This window comes from Ceratotherium simum, chromosome 2, assembly GCF_057802395.1.
Source record: "Ceratotherium simum simum isolate JZ-2026a chromosome 2, ASM5780239v1, whole genome shotgun sequence".
NCBI classification, from domain to species: domain Eukaryota; kingdom Metazoa; phylum Chordata; class Mammalia; order Perissodactyla; family Rhinocerotidae; genus Ceratotherium; species Ceratotherium simum.
In genome coordinates, this window is record NC_141901.1 from 71,688,088 (window position 1) to 71,708,070 (window position 19,983).

Sequence of the window (19,983 nt, forward strand, 5' to 3'; positions counted from 1 at the left end):
CTCCTCTCGATTCACCCTTTGATGAGCATTCACATGGGAATCAAATGTCTTCATATTTTTAGCCCATTCAGAGCGGTCTGTGTACATATATCTTCCCCAAATTTCTTTGTCATCAATTTTCCCTTCTACATTAAACCAAGGCATGTCCAGCATTTCCAGTTCAGTCACTGTGGGGCTACCTTTTGGTCCATGTTTCAACCAGCCAACCAAATGCTAGAGCCTTTTCTAACTCCCTGAGCTGCAACACGGTATGTAGAATCTCTGTTTAGTGAGCTCATATCAATATTAAGAATTGATCCCAATGGAAATACTTTGTCCAATAAAAATGCATATGAATATAATTGGACAGGGCTGATTGCTGTATAGAAAAATTGATAATGGGGTAAAATTGGCTTAGTGGAGTTAGATTCATTCTGAATACTATATTGAAGTGTATCAATGCTTGTATGATTTTCATTAACATGTTTGTGTTAATAAATATGGAATCAAAACTTCCTCAGGCTCAGAACAATAGGGTCAAAAAACACCCACCTGGAGGCTGGCCCCTTGGTGTAGTGCTTAAATTTAGCGCACTCTGCTCCAGCGGCCCGGGTTCATGGGTTTGGATCCCAGGTGCTGACCTACACCTCTCGTCAGCCATGCTGTGGCAGCAACTCATATACAAAATAGAGGAAGATTGGCACAGATGTTTGCTCAGTGGGAATCTTCCTCAAGGGAAAAAGAGGAAGATTGGCAACGGATATTAGCTCAGGGCAAATCTTCCTCAACAACAACAACAACAAAACAGAAAAACAACTACCTGGTCCAGGTGGTAGAATTGTAAAAATGCCTTCTATTTATTACAACTTAATGTGAGAGGTAACATAAAATATTAAATAATACCCACTGTAAGTGCTACAACAGTTAGGAGGGGTATATGTAAGACCACTACAATAGTTCAAAGAAAGATGAAGTCATGAATAAAAACGATGATAGTGAAGATGGAGAGGAACAGACAAATTCAAGAAACATCTGGAAGAAAAATTACTAATATTTTGTGATTGAATAGTAGGGGTTGAATAGAAGAGGGGAAGTTATGAATTGGTTAGTTGTTAGATGATGGCATCCTTAGCAGAATAGTAAATATATCAAGAGGAAAAGATGAGTTCAGTTTTGAAATGTTGAGTGTGAGGTGAATATGTGGCCAACCAGATGGAGAAGACCAGTAGGAAGTTGTGAATATGGATCTGTAACTTAATAGAAAGATCTGGGCTGGAAATATGGACTTTAGAGTCATCGCTCTCTGTCTGTGTGTATATCCAACTATCTGTCATCCCTAGAATTCCATCATTGTATGTGCTCTGTCCCTCCCTCTTTCCCTCCACCTTCTCCTTTTTACTATTTTATAGATTCTTTCTCGGTGATTTCATCCACTGTCTATAGAGACAATATCTGATTGATATAGACAGTATCTGATGCTGCCTATATATACAGACTATATAAACAATGGATGAAATCACATAGGATGAATCTGCAAAATAAGGTAATTAATGAAAAGATTGAGAGAAAATGCACAATATTGAAACCCTGGGGACTATGATTGATATACACACACACAGACACACAGACATAGATACCTATTTGAAGTAGTAGAATTGTCAGAGGAGACAGAGAAGATAGGAGAACCATGGAAGAGTAACACCTCAAAATCTAAGGGAGGAGAAATTTTTAATTAAGAGTGGTCAGTTGTGGTAAATTCCATAGACTGTCTAGTGAAGGTAAGAGCTGAATGAAAGGGCTTTCCATTGAGTTTTGTGTTGTTATTGGGTATTGATATTGTTAGTGATTAGAGCAGTTTAATCAAGGGATGAGGACTAGAGCTAGTTTGCAGTGGGGTGAGGAACAAATGGGAAGTATGAGAGAAGAAATAACGTGTAAACTATGGAATTTAGAATTTATCCGTTGAACAATAGAGGAAAATTAGAGGTTTTGTAAATTTTATTGATAAAAATTTGTTCCCAATATTAGTACAGTTTTTTTCACTTGGTTGGATCAGTTGGTTTATATCAGATCAGTGATTCCATTCTCATGTGGGCCATTTGGGTTTGATTTATTCCTGGGGATCTCCTAATAGAGTCTTAGCAAACCAGCCTGAACTACAGTTGTCATGGCTTTATATTAAGGGCAAAAAATTCTAGTATTACTCATAAAATAACTATGATCTCATTAAACAAAAATTATGGCACCTGCAGTTTGGATGTGGTCATTCCAAAAGAGTGCCTTTTCTCTATTTGGTAAGGTAAGTATTTGCTAAGGTAATATGCCTGTTGCAGATGTACTTATTGTATTGAAATATTGCTTTAATAGTAATAGAAAATTACTAGGAGAACTAATGTGTAATACATTGAATTAAAAAGTCCTCATTTGCTTAATAAGTGAGCTGTTCATTTTAAAAAATGACATCTTTTTGGGTAGCTGGGGCAAGAGAGTACTGTATGTTTTAATTAAACACTTAATAATTCTTTAATAGAGTTTTAATTTAACGTCCGTTTTGTTCCTAATATATTGAAGAGTAAAAGGAACCAATCTTTACTCATGCAGGTTCAGTAGGAGATTGTTCTCTGTGACTCTTTTGAAATTTTGAGTTGTCACTTTGTCTTTACTACATGAATTAAATGTGAAGTGATAGTTTATTTTAGGAAGTCTTTTATAATGGTGAATTAGATACTCTTTTGCTTTTTTAGAACAGCTTTTTATAGAAACTGGTTTAAAAAAAGATTTCTTCGATAGCTGCATTGGTATTCACATTATTGAGAAGGAAAGGAAACGGAAAGGGTTCATGCTTCCATGGTTAATTTCTTCATGCAACATCTGCTTTTTCTCTGCTTCCAGCAGTCATTTTCATGCGTATCTTGAAAGAGATCTACGTTTCTAAGAGCAAATAGATTTTTCTATTGGGATTTAGAACGGTTCCCGTTATTGTGCATGACTTATTATTTCCGTTAGATTAAAATAGAATTTTCAGTCAATGTGTACTTGTCTTCTGTACTCTATAACAGTGCTGTCCAATAGCAGTATAATGTGAGCCACATATGCATTTTAAAATGCCATATTAAAAGGAGTAATTAATAATTACAGATGAAATTAATGATATTTTTATTTAACTCAGTGTATTATTATTTCAAGATGTAATCAATATAAAGATTATTAATGAGATATTTTACCTTTTTATTTCATATTAAGTCTTCAAAATCCAGTTTGTGTTTTACACTTACAACCTTTCTCAGTTTGGACCAGCCACATTTCAAGTGCTCTGTAGCCACGTGTGGCTAATAGCTACACTGTTGTACAATACAGGTCTGTTGAGCCAGAGCAAATTCTTAGTATCTGGATGGATGGACAGCTAAAAGGAGATATTTATCTTCTATGAATTAAATTTGATTAATGTAACTACTAGTTACTAGCACCCAATAATGTGATCATCTTTATAGATATCAAACCTGAACTTTTTTATTCATTGGAAAGTTAAATGGAGGAGATATGCTAGAAATATTGGGTAGGAGGAACTTTTACTATTTGGTGGTAACTGTAATAACAATAACTGTATTGTGTAATTGCATTTATTTTTGTTGTATATACATGTTCTTCTGTGAAATTTCAGTATATGTCTATAACTTGTAGCATAAATGTGGTTCCAACTACAATGAAGATTTTGTGCTGCAGCTAGAGAAGGAATTGGTCCAAGCCCGTCTGAGTGAAGCTGAGTCTCAGTGTGCACTAAAAGAGATGCAGGATAAAGTCCTGGACATAGAGAAGGTGAGAACAACATTAGTGCTGTCACTCCCGGTTAGAGGGGACACGCGATAGATATTAGTTAAGTGCTTTTTGAGCAGTTAAATTGTTCTTGGTGTTTTTACACATTAGAAACCTTACATATTAGTTACTGAGAGAGGAAAGGAAAAAAAAATTTATAAGATTCCAAATTATTCTTTGTTGTGGCCATACATACATACTCAAAGCCACATATTTAAGGGGTAAAAATGAAGATTAGAGCCCATTTAGAGGAAACCAACCAGGATAATTTTGATATGGATAATGTTTAAATGTTGGAGGAGAGAAACTTATGGGATAGAAATTAACCATTGTCTTCAAATATTGTAATGTCTTCATCTGCAAGAGGTAGGATATGATTAATACATAAACATTTCGGGGAAAATTTTATCTGATTGTAACTGTTACAACTTTCCAAGCTACTACAAGCCACCTCAGGATGTATAGGAAGATCTTAGCCTGAGGTGTACTTACGGAAGCTGATTTACCTCTTTTCAAGGTTACTAAAAACTTGAGGATTAGGTAAGTAGTGGAACTAGAAATGCTTTTACATTTCTCATAACTCTCAGACTTGAGAGTCTGTGTTCTAGATCACAAACTCTGAATCTGTGTTTTCTCATCTATAAAATCATGATGACTCGGGGTCTGTGATTCACGCCTAGATAGTATCTAGCTATTGAATCAAAGCCTCATAAATAATGGACATGACAGATAGCTTTAAGTTGTTCTTAACTATTTCTTGATGAAATAGAGCAGGGTGTAACTACACTCAGTAGTGGAATAATTTTGCTAGGAATCTGCTTGCTATTTTTCTATTATTTTTGGAAAATGTATTCTCCTATTTGTTGAGGAAAAAGCCAGCAAGAATGCTGTAAAAAAATGCCTAATAGAATATTTGGTCTCTAATTTAGGAGTATTCTGGGCTCCATGATTTAGGTAAGAATGTGGATCTTTCAGTTTTGAATATTTGATAGAAAGAAATGTCCTTGGGTCCAATGTAAAAATGGATTTCTTAAGTGGGTTTGTTGGTATTCATGTTACAGAGTAGAAAGGAAATTGGAAGGTTTCATGCTTCCTATGGTTAATTTCTTCATTCAGGAATCTCTTTTTTTTTTTTTTAACTGCATATGTAGTAAATTTCTGGTTTTCAATTGAGAAAATATTTAAAGTCTACCATAAAAATGTGTAGTTGGCGAGAATAACTTTATTTCATCATCTCTGTGGGCTAAAATCTTCATGTCCACCGTGAAATATTTTAGAGATAGAAAATTTCATAGATTCAGAACTTGAAATCTCAGTAGTACCTCAGTTTACCTAAGGAGCTTTTACTAAGGCCTAATTTAGGGTCTCCTGCTCACTCCAAGAGCAGTTTAATATGGGGCTACCCTGTGTCCTCAGGTGGTTCTTTCAGTATGGTAGGAGATTAATCTAAATCTTGTACCCTTGAAGCAAATATTTAGATCACCTTGATATTAATTTCTTGACTATTGATATAGTGACTAGTGTACAGAGATTTTACACTCCTTTCCAAAGTGACATGCCAAGAAAATACAACAAAACAGATTTTAGCCTATTCTTTTCCATAAATCTTTAAAATGTAAATGATGTTCATGCTTTGTTTGGAGTTCTAATCAGAGGTTAGTAAGTTTATTGCCATGTTGAAAAACATTTTTAATCTTATTGCTCCATTAACTCTGGTTAGAATTTTATTAATCAAGCCAGAGTTAGACTTTCTGTGTCCTCAAAATTAAGTACAAAATTAAATACAGTTACCCTAATACGTTCCTGGTGGGAATGTAAAACAGTATAGCTGCTTTGGAAAAGTTTGACAGTTTCTTAAAAGTTAAATGTAGAATTACCATCTGATCCATCACTTCTGCTCCTTGGTATATCACTCAAAAGAATTAAAAACATATATCCATGCAAAAACTTTTACACAAATGTTCATAGCGGCATTATTCATAAGAGCCAAAAAGTGGAAACAACCCAAATTTTCATCAACTGATGGGATAAATAAAATATGGTATATCCATACAATGGAATATTATTTGGCAATAAAAAGGGATAAACCTAGAAAACATTATGCTAAATGAAAGAAGCTAAGTCATAAAAGACCACATATTCGATTTATGTATGATTCCACTTATATGAAATGTGCAGAGTAGGAAAATCCATAGAGACAAAGGTAGATTAGTGGTTGCCTGGGGCTGGGAGGAGGGGAAATGTAGAGTGACTGCTAATGGTTGTAGGGTTTCTTTTGGGAATGATTAAAATGTTATCAAATTGCGTTGTGATGATGGTTGCATAACCCTCTGAATACTCTTAAAAACCACTGACCAGTGTACATTAAAAGAGTAAATTTTGTGGAATTATGTTTCAATAAAACTGTATAAAATTAGATATGATTACATATGGGACAAAAAAGTTCTTATTATGTATATTTTATTTTATTATTTAAATTAAAAATACCAAGTTAAGTTTTCTTGCTTTAGAGAAACAACTCCTTTCCTGATGAGAATAACATCGCAAGGCTTCAGGAAGAACTCATTGCTGTGAAACTGAGAGAAGCAGAAGCTATTATGGGTTTGAAAGAACTTAGACAACAAGTCAAGGATTTAGAGGAACACTGGCAGGTATATCAATGTATTTTGTGTGCTTTTTAAAAAGAGGGTAAAACCTGAATATCCAGTTTGTGCAAGTTTGAAGTAGCTGATGACCAACACTAGGATTTGAGTTTAAAGTGAGAAAGATCTTGTACAAAACTGAGAGAGTTTATAAATTGAAAGAACTTTTGAGCTGTTTCTCCCTCTTTTTTTGATGAGGAAGATTAGCCCTGAGCTAACATCTGTTGCCAATCTTCCTTTTTTTCACTGAGGAAGACTGGCCCTGGGCTAACATCTATGCCCATCTTCCTCTACACCATACATGGGACACCTGCCACAGCACGGCTTGATGAGCAGTGCATAGATCTGTACCTGGGATCTGAACCTGCGAACCTCAGGCCGCCAGAGTGGAACGCACAAACTTAACCACTATGCCACTGGGCCGGCCCCTGTTTCTCCCTTTTTAATTCTTATAATTAAATAAAAGATAAAATAGAGATCGAGTCATTTTTGTTGTTACTGTTGTACCATTGTGATTTATATAACTTTCTAAAGAACTGCAAGAAAATATTCCTTTATATAGTGCATACTTCTGTTGATATTAAATCCGTTGGTCAGTATGAAACATCAGAGGGGTGACACCAATATAAATTTGTCTATAAATTTGTAACTTCTTTTGAAAATTGGTTATCTCACCAAGTAAATCAGACAGTTAGCTAATTATATGCCCACAAATTTATTCACATATGAGGGAAACTGTTGATAAAGAACAAAAAAAGACAATCTTAAGACAGAAGGGAGAGAAGGAAGGAAAAGAAAACTACACATAGTTTCAGAATAGTGATCTTGGTCTGGATTTGGGATGGGAGGATGCGCCTAGCAAAGACTGAAATTAGTCCTTGATATTACCATGGGTTTTTTTTTTTAATGTATTTTGCAAAAGTGTCAGGCAGCAATAAACTAGAAGTTAAAAACAAACAAAACTGATCCTTCACACAGATATCTTGAGAACACGGCTCTTAACTTCTAATATTCCTTCTTTAATTCATGAATGGCCCCATTTTTTCCTTTTCTTGGGATTTCATTAAAAATAATGTGAAAAATCTCTCTTATTAAAAAAGTTAGGGGGCCAGCCTCAGTGGCCTAATGGTTAAGTTTGGCGCATTCTGCTTTGGCAGCCTGGTTTCGGTTCCTGGGCATGGACCTACACCACTCGTCTGTCAGTGGCTATGCTGTGGCGGCTCACATACAAAAAGAGGAAGATTGGCAGTGGATGTTAGCTCAGGCGAATCTTCCTCAGGAAAAAAACAAATTAGGGTGAAAGTTATATTCTTTTATGATAATTAATCCACAGTATAAAAAAATTTTGAACTATGTCTGAGTATATATCCCAGATCTACCATTTACTGGCTGTATGACCTTTCTGAAGTTACTTGATCACAATTTTCTTACCTGTATAATGAAGATAGTAGTGCCTAACTTTTAAGATTTTCTGGGGATTAAATAAAATAATGCATATAAAGTTCTTAATATAGTACTGGGCCTAAAATAAGTGCTCAGTAAAGTTAGCTCTTATTTTGATACTGGGAATATTTGTTGCAATATCATTTTTTGTGTTTTAGCGCCACTTAGCTCGTACTACTGGGAGATGGAAAGACCCACCTAAGAAAAATGCTGTGAATGAGTTACAAGATGAACTGATGAGCATTCGACTTAGAGAAGCTGAAACACAGGCAGAAATAAGAGAAATAAAACAAAGGATGATGGAAATGGAGACGCAGGTATGATGGGAAAGCCTAATAGCTTTCAAAAATATTGTTAGGAGATCAAAGGTGTTTGCACAGATTGTATCATCCCTAGAATTGAGCTAAAAGGTGGACTTATGAAACTGTCTAGACTGCAGTTTTCTAGCCCAAATGAAAAGGGCTAAAAATTGTATTATTTGATATCAGGGATTTAATATCTTCTTTGACTCATTCAACAAAGTTTAAGTGTCATAAACCTCTATTTGACTTTGTTGCCTTGTTGCACAACTTGAGAAGGAATAGTCATGTGGAGCAAAAATTTCTCAATTTCGATACTATTAACATTTGGGACCAGATAATTCTTTATTGAGGGGACTGGCCTGTGCATTGTAGGATGTTTGGCAGCATCCCTGGCCTCTACCCATTAGATACCAGTAGCACCATGCCCACCACGCCACCCCCTGCCCAGGTTGTTATGACAAAAATTCTGGGGGGCAAAATTGCCCCCAGTTCAGAACCACTATGTAGAATATAATGTGAATGATGCTTTCTAAAGTTGTGTAATGTGGTGACTCTGAGCAGTCAATTTCAAAATTACACTTCTTTCTTCTCAAGTTCCCCCTTTCTCTAATAAATCCTATCTTAGCTATACTTGACGTAAGATCTGCCAAGTCTTTTTTATGAAACCCATTTGCGTTATAAGGTACATTTGGTTTTTATGTGGTACATTTGTATGGACCATATTCTGTGTTCTCTGTAATGTTGTTTGGCTTTCAAAATATGTATTCAGTCAGCAGGGGGCATAGTTAACACGTGTATACCTGTGTGCAAAATGATCGTCCCAACTTGAACATAACATGATTATGTAAATCTTTTAGAATAAGTATATCTTGTTTTACATTGTTCAAAGTTATTTTCTTATATCTCTCATTGTAATTAAAAATAACAGTAAGATTATGAAAAGTAGAAATCTAGCTTTTATAATGGGATGTTTTATTTTTATAATCAAATTTTATCTTTGTAGATATTAAAGATGGAAACAGCTTTTAAGCCAGTGTTTAGGATTTATTGCAGAGTGGGTGTGGGTGAGTGAATCAAATTCAACAAAAAATGGTTTTGACAACTTGTCAATACAAAGTACTGTCTAGCCATCAAAGAACTTACACTTGAGAAATCAGGCATACACAAACTATATTTAATTCACTATGTGAGATGATGGATGTTAACTAAATTTATTGGGATAATCATCTCACAATATATGTAAGTTATTATGCGGTACATCTTAGACTTATACAATGCTGTATGTCATAGACTATATCTCAGTAAAACGGAAAAACTATATAATTCAGATATCTAATAATTAAAAGTTAAATAGAAATGGCTATGGAGAATAGGAGGGGAAAATTAATTCCAGTGAGATGGTTTGGGGAAAGGCTTCCTAAGGAATTTGTATTTTGAACTGTTCCTGACTAATGAGTATGATTTGGGGTGGATTTTGCTGGAAGAGGAATGGTGTGAGGCACTGGTTCCTAAATGCCAGTGCTTAAACTGGTGATGATCTGTGAATTTTTCTCATTGCAGAATGAAAAAAGTAATTAAAAACAGTGTAGTGTAATGGTAATGCTATATTAGTCATTTAAAGGGTATTATGTCAAACACCCATGTATCCAGCATCCAGATTAAGAGATTTGTCCTTGTTGATCCATATAGCTCCAGCTCCTTCCTTTTAATGACTTTTAGAAAAGTCCACCTAGTGATTTTACCTTAGTTTACTGAGCCACTCTCCTCTTTCTATCTACTGATTTTTGGTGTTACAAACACTGCTGCTCTGAACATTCTTGCACATGTTTCCTTGTGTATATCTCTAAGTTTCTTCAGTACAGGGGTTCTTATCATTTTTGTGTGTGTCATCAACCCGTTTGGCAGTCTGAAGCCTATGGACCCCTTCTCAAAATAATGTTTTTTAATGCATAAAATAAAACACATAGGATTGCAAAGCACACCAGTTGTATTAAGGTACAGTTATCAAAATACTAAAAAAACAAACAAGTTTGTGATACAGAACACATACATAGAGACATGTACAACACATTCCCACTGCTGGATTAAGGTTTTTAATATTTTACATTTTTTGTACTTAAGTTAGATTGTACTATAATTTTCCTTTTGGAGGAGACTCTTATCTGGTTTTGGTACCAAGGTTATAGTAAACTCGGTGAATGAGTTGGATTGTATTTTATTTTTTCTTTTCTCAGAAATTTTATGTAAGATTGGAATTACCCATTACTTGAATATTTGCTGGAATCTATTCCTTTAAATAGTCTTCTCTTTTCTTTTTGTGGGAATAGTAACTATCGATCCTAGTTGTTCAAGGTTTATAGATCTTTTCGGGTTTTCCATTTCTTTTTGAGTCTAGTTTGGTAAGATGTATTTCCCTAGGAGACTGTCCATTTCATCTAAATTTTCAAATTTATCACTTCAAGTTGCTCAAAGTATCTTTTTCAAAAGTATTTTCACTGAATCTATATTTATGTCACTTTTTTCATTCCTAATAGTGTTTATTTGTGCCTTCATTATTTTCTTGAAAGGCCTTGTAGAAGTTTGCCATTTTTATTAATCTTTTTAAAGACTGGGTTTTTAATTTTTGTTGATCCTTCGTGTTGTACCATCGTTTTCTATATAGTTCAGTTCTGTTCTTTATTATATCCTTTTATTATATGTTGCTTGGGTTTCATCTTTTTTTCCCCTTTCCTTGTACTCCTAGATATTATGTGTCTTCTATTTTTTGAGGAAAATTGGCCGTGTGCTAACATCTGTTGCCTATCTTCCTCCTTTTCTTTTTTTCTCCCCAAAGCCCCAGTACATAGTTGTGTGTCATAGCTGTAGAGTTGTAGCTCTTCTATGTGGGATGGTGCCTCAGCATGGCTTGTTGAGCACTGAGTAGGTCCGCGCCCCAGATCTGAACCGGCGAACCCCGGGCCGCCAAAGCGGAACACATGAACTTAACTGCTGGGCCACTGGGCCGGCCCTCTTCTTTTCTAATATAAGTATATTTTTTATTCTTCGGTTCCATACTTTTTGGCTTTCCTTATTATTGCTTCTTTGACTCAAGAGTTGTTTACAAGCATCTTTTATGTTTCTGAATGTATAGGTTTCTGGTTCGCTTTGTTAATAGTTCATGTCATTATTTTAAGTTAATTGCATGTGGTCACTGAATATGGTCTTTTGAGTCTTACATTAGATCAAACTTCTTAATTGTACTGTTTGTATCTTCTATATCCTTTCTAGTTTTTTTGTGTTGCCTGATCTTTCGAATACTAATTTGTATTATATCTTCTATTGTGATTGTGGATTTTTCATTCTCCTTGTAATTGTGATGATTTTTGTAGGGAGGGCAATTAAAATATTCTGAGCCCCTTTTAGAGGGACATACAAATTTACAATTGTTATATTTTTGTGGGGAAATAAATCTTATTCTTATATATTGACTGTCTTTATCCTTAAGGATGCTTTTGTATTTAGTCATTTGTTTTAATATAGTTATCTGAGCTGTTTATTGTTTAGTATTTGGCTTATATATGTTTTTCCATCCTTTTAATTTCAACCTATCTGTTTATATCTCTGATAAACAGCTTATAGATGGATATTTGTTAAAATCCAATCTAACAATTGGTTATACAACTCTGTGAATATACTAAAAACCACTGAACTGTGTGTACAATTTAAGTAGGTGAATTTTATGATGTGTGAATATGTCTCAATAAAGCTATAAAAAATGCAATCTCACAGTGTCTTTTAGCTGTCGTGTTTAGCTCATGTTTTGTGATTCTATATGGATTAGTATCTATCACCTTGCTAGCTATTTTCTGTTTGTTCCATCTGTTCTTTATTTCTTTATCTTTTACTACTTTTTCTTGGGTTTATTGAGCATTTATTATGGTTCCATTTTATCTCCACAATTGGCTTATTTATTTATACTCCTTTAAAAAAACATTTTAATAGTTGCTCTAGGTTTTACAGTATAAGTCTTTAATCAGAGCTTACCTTCAAATAATATTTTACCCTTCATGTGTAGTATTACGTCCTTACAACAGTATATTCCCAATTCCTTCTCCCATCCTTTGTGCTATTGTTGTTAGATAGTTTACTTTTACAGATAGTACAAAGATATCGTATGTGCTACTAATTTTGCTTTAATCAGTTATCTTTCAGAGAAAATTTTTAATGAAATTTATTTTCCCTTCAAATAATCTGTTTCAGCACTCTTTATTTTTTTGTATAGATCCATGTTTCTGTCTGTTGTCATTTTCCTTCTGCTTAAGAATTTCCTTTAACATTTCTTGTACTGCTGATCTACTGGCAGTGGATTCTCTTAGTTTTCGTTTGTTTGAGAAAGTATTTGTTTCTTAGTTTTCGTTTGTTTGAGAAAGTATTTGTTTCTCTAACTTAAAAATATATATTTGCTGGATTTTGAATTCTGGGTTGTTATTTTTTTTTCTTTCAACACTTTAGGTAACTCTTCTTGTCAGAACCATGCAAGCCGGAATTCAGTCGTAATTCTTATTTTTGTTCATATGCACGTAATGTTTTCTCCCCACTCTGGCTGCCTTCAAGATTTTCTCTGTCTTTTGTTTTTAGCAGTTTGGATATGATATGATTTGATGTGTTTTTTGCTTTGTTTTTTTCTGAGCTTCTTGGACTTGTGGATTTCTGTCTGCCATGAAATTTAAAAAATTCTTGGTCATTATTTCTTCAAATATTTCTTCTGTCCTATGCTTTCTTCTCCTCCTGGGGTTCCAGTTACACATATGTTAGATGTTTGATGTTGTCTGGCACCTCTTGGATGCTCTGTTCTACTCCTCCCCCCATTATTTTTTTCTATGTGCTTTAATTTCTATTGACTGAAATGTTTCTATTGACTTATTATTATGTACACTGATTCTTTCCTTCACTTTGTAAGTTGTCTGATGAGCCACTGAAGGCATTCTTTACATCTATTACTGTGTTTTTCATTTCTAGCATTTCTGTTTGATTCTTATAGTTTTCATTTCTCTGCTGATATTACCTATCTGATCTTGCATGTTTTTCACCTTTCCCTTAGAGCCTTTAGCATATTAATGACAGTTGTTTTAAATTTCCTGTCAGATAATTTCAATATCTATGTCATATATAAAGCTGGTTCTGTTGATTGTCTCTGTTGATTTGTCTCTTAGTAGTGTTCTTTTTTTCTTACCTTTTCCTATGCTTTGTAATTTGTTGTTGAAAACTGAATATCTTGTATAGGACAATAGACTAAGGTGAATAGTTTTTATGCCTGGAAATGGGCATACCTTACCTTCTGCTAGGCCTTTAATGTGGGGGATTTGAGTTAATATAGTCAGGAGTTGGGCTGGGTTTGAGGTTTGTTGTTTCTGTGGTTACCCTCAGTGCACCACAATCTTCAAATTCCTCCAGCAATATCTTATTTTTAGATTGGGGGCTGGTTTGCCAAAGGGTTTTCTCAGTGTCTCTAAGTCTTCCCTTTGCACAGCATTTCAGAGAGGGTCAGTCTCCAGCAGGATTCCACTGTTACTTGTTACAGGAAGTTGGAGGTGCAGAGAACACCTGCCCTATTGTTTTGATGAAGTCTCAGTCCTAGGCTGCACTGTGTCCCTGGATCTGGAGTGTTTGGCCTTCTTAGTGCTCCTGCCCTACCTCCAGCTATAGTCCTAGGTCCGAAATATAGTCCTGGCCCTTCCTCAGATGCAGTGGTTTCCTCCAGTGCCCCAAGGGCAACAGTGGTTATTGCCCTGCTCCAAGCAAAGTAAACCTTTTATTCCCTAGAGGAGACAAGCAAGGTTTAGTGACCCTCCTACATTGGCTGCTCTTCCCCTCCCTCATCCTGTACCATGGAGATCTCTTTCTCAGGACTCTCATCAGTCTTCTTTGAGTGTTCCTGTTGGGGTCAATGAAGAAAAAGTATGCAAGAGTTTTTTAACTCTGCTCCTGCCGTGGGCTCCACGCTTGGCCTCTACCAATTTGATGTTTATTTTAGCTGAATTATTCTTAACAGCTTCTGGCTGCATCTGCCCTGTCTCTCCTTAGATGTTGGGCTAGTTGATTGCCCTGTGATCTCACCTCTCTGAGTTCAACAGTTTGGCTGTTTTTTTAATTGAAAGTTTGGGAGCAATGCTCTTTCTGACTCTCTACATCCCTGATCATAAATCAAAAGTCTTTATGATAATGTAGTTGAAATTGTTTTATTTTGTACTTTCTATTTCTTCCTTTTTTTCTTTTTTTTTTCTCCTTTGCTTTTCTTTGGATTTAGTTTTTCTTTCTCTTTCTCTCTTCTAGTTGGACTTTTATAATTCCTTTTCTTTTCTGTTAGTGTTTGTTACCTGAAAAAAAGTTGAAATTATTTCTTCAATATATCTAACCTCCTATTTAATCCTTTAATTGAACTTTTTTTTTTAATAATTTTATTTATTTATTTTTTCCTCTAAAGCCCCAGTAGATAGTTGTATGTCACAGCTGCACATCCTTCTAGTTGCTGTATGTGGGACGCGGCCTCAGCATGGCCGGACAAGCAGTGCGTCGGTGCGCGTCCAGGATTCGAACCCGGGTTGCCAGTAGTGGAGCGCGCGCACTTAACCACTAAGCCATGGGGCCGGCCCTAATTGAACTTTTTTTTTTTTTTTTTTGTGAGGAGATCAGCCCTGTGCTAACATCCGCCAATCCTCCTCTTTTTTTTTTTTTTTGCTGAGGAAGACGGCCCTGGGCTAACATCTGTGCCCATCTTCCTCCACTTTATATGGGACGCCGCCACAGCATGGCTCGCCAAGCAGTGCGTCGGTGCGCGCCCGGGATCCGAACCAGCGAACCCCGGGCCGCCGCAGCGGAGCGCGCGCACTTAACCGCTTGCGCCACCGGGCCGGCCCCCCTAATTGAACTTTTAATATCGGTAGCTATAGTAATTTCTAGAAATTGTGTTTGGTTATTTTTCAAATTTGCTGAAAGTTGTTTTGACGGTGACTTGTTCTTTGCTTATGTTTTTGCTTCTTTGTGTGTGTGTGTGTGTGTTGTTTTTTTTAATTGATATTTTAATAGTTTATAACTGTGAAATTTTGGGTTGTACATTTTTGTTTGTCCATCACCATACATATGTCACCCTTCACCCCTTGTGCCCACCCCCTACCCCCATTGCGCCTGGTAACCACACTATAGTTTTCTCTGTCCATGTGTTGGTTTATATTCCACATATGAGTGAGATCGTACAGTGTTTGTCTTTCTCTTTCTGGCTTATTTCACTTAACATAATACCCTCCAGGCCCATCCATGTTTGCAAATGGGACGATTTTGTCTTTTTTTTTATGGCTGAGTGGTATTCCATTGTATATATATACCACATCTTCTTGATCCAATTATGTCTAATGATTTTCAACATACACTATTTTATTGAAAGTCCTTATATGATTATTTTATTATCTAGAGTTCCTAAAACTCTATTATTGCTATCTTTTTTGTCTACTGTTTCTCACTCATGATCAGTTATTTGTTTTTTTGAATGTGTGAGTGTTTTGTAATTTTGGATCATGGACTTGTAATCATGGGTGCAGGGAGAAGTTTTATCTGTGGGAATTCTTTGTAGTTCATGTTGAACGCATATCTCTGACGTGTGGTTATTTATTTTAATGGTAGGAGGTAAGACAATAAAAAGAGGTTGTGGAACAATTTTTTTTTTGGCTGAGGAAGATTTGCCCTGAGATAACGTCTGTTACCAGTCTTCCTCTTTTTGCATGTGAGCCACTGCCACAGTGTGGCCACTGACAGACAAGTGGTGTAGGTGTGTGCCTGGGAACCAAACCCAGGCCGCCAAAGTGGAGCATGCCAAACTTAACCACTAGGCCACTGGGGCTGGCCCTGGAACATTTTGAATACGGTATTAAGAAGTTCACTCTTAACTTTGTAAACAGACAGTATTCATTGATTGAAAGTAAGAAAGAAAAAAGTAATATAGAGGGTGGTCTTAGAAAGGAGGCATTTCTTCTGTGAGTCAGGAGGTTAAGTAACAGTAAAGATGAAGAAACCTGGAAGTGGTAGAAAGTTTTGGAGCTTAAATCTCTTAGATGCTACAGGTTTTTTATTAAAACTAGAGGCAGGGTCATTTTCTTAGAGTGAGGTAGAATAGGTGTAATAATAGTAACAACTGAGCATTTATTAAATATCTGTTAAATTTCAGGCGTTGTGTGAGACTCCTTTCATAAACTTTTCTCATATAATTCTCACAACACAGCCTTGAAAGGTAAGTAGTAATATCTATGCCTATACCAGTGTACTGAAATTTGATGGGATTAGATAACTTGACCAAGGTTGAAGAACTATTACACGAAGAGCCAAATTTTACCTATCTTTGGTTATGATAGTCCCTTCTGTTTCTTTCAGGCCCCTAATAGAATAATTTGTGGTTGAGAGAATTCAGGTTGAGTCAAGCCTGAATGGGAAAACTACATCTTGTCAGTCAATTCAAGGTCTATATTTTTTTTAGCATGTCCTATAGTTATACACTAAGCAGCAAACATTTATTGAATTCTTACGCTATATTAAGCCCTGTTACATGTATTATCTCATTTAATTTTGAAGACAACCAAATGAGAAATAGGTAGTATTTTATATATATTTTTCAAATGAGGAAATAGAGACTCAGAGATATTAACTAGTTTGCTTAATCACCAAATAGCAAGCCAGAATTCAAAACCAGTGCATGTTTCATAAAAACAAACTGTGCTAGACGCTGGAGGAATGTAGAAGTGCACATGACACGTTTTATGACATCAAGGAGTTTACAGTTCAGTAAATGGTAGTGGTGGCTTTCAGTCAGTCTGTGCTTTCTTTTGGGAACTAGAGAGAGGAGTTAAATTCATCATATTCCTATATCTACTCACTTTGTACCACATGGCCTATTTCAGAGATTAATACCTTTAAGTTCTGTGTAAACATCCTTATAGTATATAGATATTTATTGTATAAATGGTAAGTTGAGCTATAATGAGAGTTTCTAACATGGACCTTATCTATTCTTTTGGATGATTTGATTTTTAAAGCAGTTTTATAAACCTTTTTTTTTAAGTATTTAACTATTCATTGAATAAAATTGACGTATAACTAATAACATTTTTATAATGTTGTCAAAGCATAATATGGGTAGGTAGAAATTTGTAAGTTTTTTCAGGCCCTTTATCTAAAGTCTGAGTATTTATATTTTTAATTATTAGAACCAGATCAATAGTAACCATCTTCGAAGAGCAGAGCAAGAGGTGATCAGTCTACAGGAGAAAGTGCAGTATCTTTCTGCACAGAACAAAGGACTACTTACTCAATTAAGTGAAGCAAGGCGCAAACAAGCAGAGATTGAGTGCAAGGTAAATATGTTTGGTCAATATAATAATGCTTTTTTTGTTTTTGTCTCGTCACTGATTACATTATCTTAAAACCAAAAAAAAAAGCTAGTCTTATTTCCCACTTTTCCTGAACTTGGTTTGGTGGTTGCTTTTGGACCAGGTTAGCTCATCTTGCTTTGGGGTGGATTTCAGGCAGGAAACCTCATTTTCAACAACTTTGTTAAATTCTAGTGCAGGATAATTAAGTTAACTAAGTGGTTGAAAATTGGTATTTCTTTACAGTTTTTGTTTTGACCTGTAGTCCATTAATACCAAAGCTTTTAATGTCTCAACCAAAAAGATAGGTAATTTAGAGAGATTAGGGCAACTCTGCTCTAATTGGTACCTTATTAGTGGAGTGTCAATATTAATATATGTCTTCTGTATAGAGTAGAGAGCAAAAGAAATGTGTGTGTACTAATGGGTTGGGAAAATTGTGTACATTCCCCATTGTTATGTTAATCAGTTTTTCTATTTTTTTTTTTTTTTTTGTGAAGTGTGTGGATTCATAAAGCCAGAAAAAGTATTTGAATGCAAGAACATTTTTTCTTGAAATAAATTTACAGTATAGCAGTGGTGAGAGAGAGAGGAGATGGAAAGTGGGCTAGAAGGAGAGGGTGTGTGTGTGTGTGTGTGTGTGTGTGTGTGTGTGTGTGAAATAACTAAAGAGGTGACTGTGGTCTGAATGTTAGAATGGATTGCTGAGGACAAGTTATGGAATTTTAAAAATAAACTAGACATCTATCTTTCCATGATGAGATAGCAGGAATGATATCCTTTAAAGATTCCAGCCTTGTTATTCTATGATAAGAAATAAGACTTTCAATGGCACATATAAAGCTGTAATTCCATCAACTTGTTCTGGTGTCATTAAAAACCAAGAATGAAGCTTGAGTGCTTTATCAGTGTCACTGAAATCCAGAGATGAAATTACATCCTAATAAATATGCATGACTGTTACAGTTTACACTGACAGAAATCTGTAGGCAGTACTGAAATTTGTCCTGACTTAAGAGTAGTCCCTCTTGAAGGATATGACTAGACTAATTTAAGGATAAGATGATGTGACATGAGGTTATAGCACTTTGACTTGTCATACTATCTGATTGAGTTTTTATGATGTTATATTGTCTATGCTGACTTATTTTTAATAAAGAACTAAATTTAATCTTTTTTCATTATTGGTGTAAGTTTTCCTTACACATATGTTGATAGCACTGTTACTGAATTTAATATTGCTCTTCAAATGCCTTAGTGCCTTTTAATCAAAGTCAAAGTGTTCTTTGGAAATAAAGATTTGGGGAGTTTGATGAAAATAATTGTTTTCTTTGAATTTATGTAAGTAATAGGCTCAGGTTAGGAATCGTAAAGAATTTTAAAAAAAGATATGAGATTTTATTTAATTTTTAGTTGTTCATTAATACCTCTTTGAAGTGTTATAGATGCTGACTCTATCTCCCTCTGTGTTTGAGCTGTATATTGATATATTCAATCTTTTTTTGTGTGTGTGAGGAAGATTAGCCCTGAGCTAACATCTGATGCCAGTCCTCCTTGTTTTTCTAAGGAAGATTGGCCCTGGGCTAACATCCGTGCCCATCTTCCTCTACTTTATATGGGATGCCGCCACATCATGGCTTGGCAAGCTGTGCATCAGTGCACGCCCAGGATCCAAACCTGTGAACTCTGGGCCGCCGAAGCGGAGTGCGCATGCTTAACCACTACGCCACCGTGCCGGCCCCTGATTTATTCAGTCTTTTGTAATGCTTTTTACAGGTTTCAAGAATGACTAGTGTGTTAATTGTCACCCTAACACCTAGTACATATACAGATACATATGTATTTTATTTTATGTTGGAACAATTCAGGAACAAACCTAACTTTTTCAAGGAATCAGTCCTTCAGTTATATAAATCTGATTCATTTTCATTTAGTTTTATATGATTATAGCTTACGATTTGTTGATAAGTGATTATTAAAGCTCATTTTATTTTTCATTTATGGGAAATGTCAAGATATTGTTTTTAATATTAACGTTATTTTCCCTTTATAAGTGAATTTGAATGTTCTCATTTAAAGATGAAATAGGACAAGTCTATGATCTGCAATATGAAAATCCAAAACACTCTGAAGCCCAAACATTTTTTGTAAATTTCACACAAAAATTCATTTGGGAGTAAAACTTGATTTGAATTGTTGTATGAGCATTTATAGTTTTTATTTATCTCACTTGGTGTCGGTTTTTCTACTTCACTGCTTCATTCTGGTGAGCATTGAGCATACTGTTTCATTATGGATGCTGCCTCAGATCCTGCTGGATAACACTAATGTATGGTTTATGCATCTTATTACTTTTCTAAAAATCTGAAGTTCTGTAACACACCTGGTCCCTGGAATTCCGGTAATGAGATT

The 19,983-nt window shown here is 35.2% G+C and overlaps 1 protein-coding gene across 9 annotated transcripts in view; it reads left to right on the plus strand.

The window, feature by feature from the left end:
• EVI5 (ecotropic viral integration site 5) overlaps window positions 1-19,983 on the plus strand; it is a 241,607-nt gene that overhangs the window by 136,783 nt on the left and 84,841 nt on the right. For 6 of the 9 annotated variants that reach the window (XM_087447490.1, XM_087447458.1, XM_087447471.1 and 3 more), the window contains 4 exons: window positions 3,661-3,795; window positions 6,303-6,443; window positions 8,036-8,194; window positions 17,410-17,556. In XM_087447490.1, the coding sequence (XP_087303616.1) occupies window positions 3,661-3,795; window positions 6,303-6,443; window positions 8,036-8,194; window positions 17,410-17,556 (582 nt within the window). The remainder of the gene's footprint in view (window positions 1-3,660; window positions 3,796-6,302; window positions 6,444-8,035; window positions 8,195-17,409; window positions 17,557-19,983) is intronic. The other 3 variants (XM_087447460.1, XM_087447479.1, XM_087447484.1) reach the window with 1 other exon arrangement.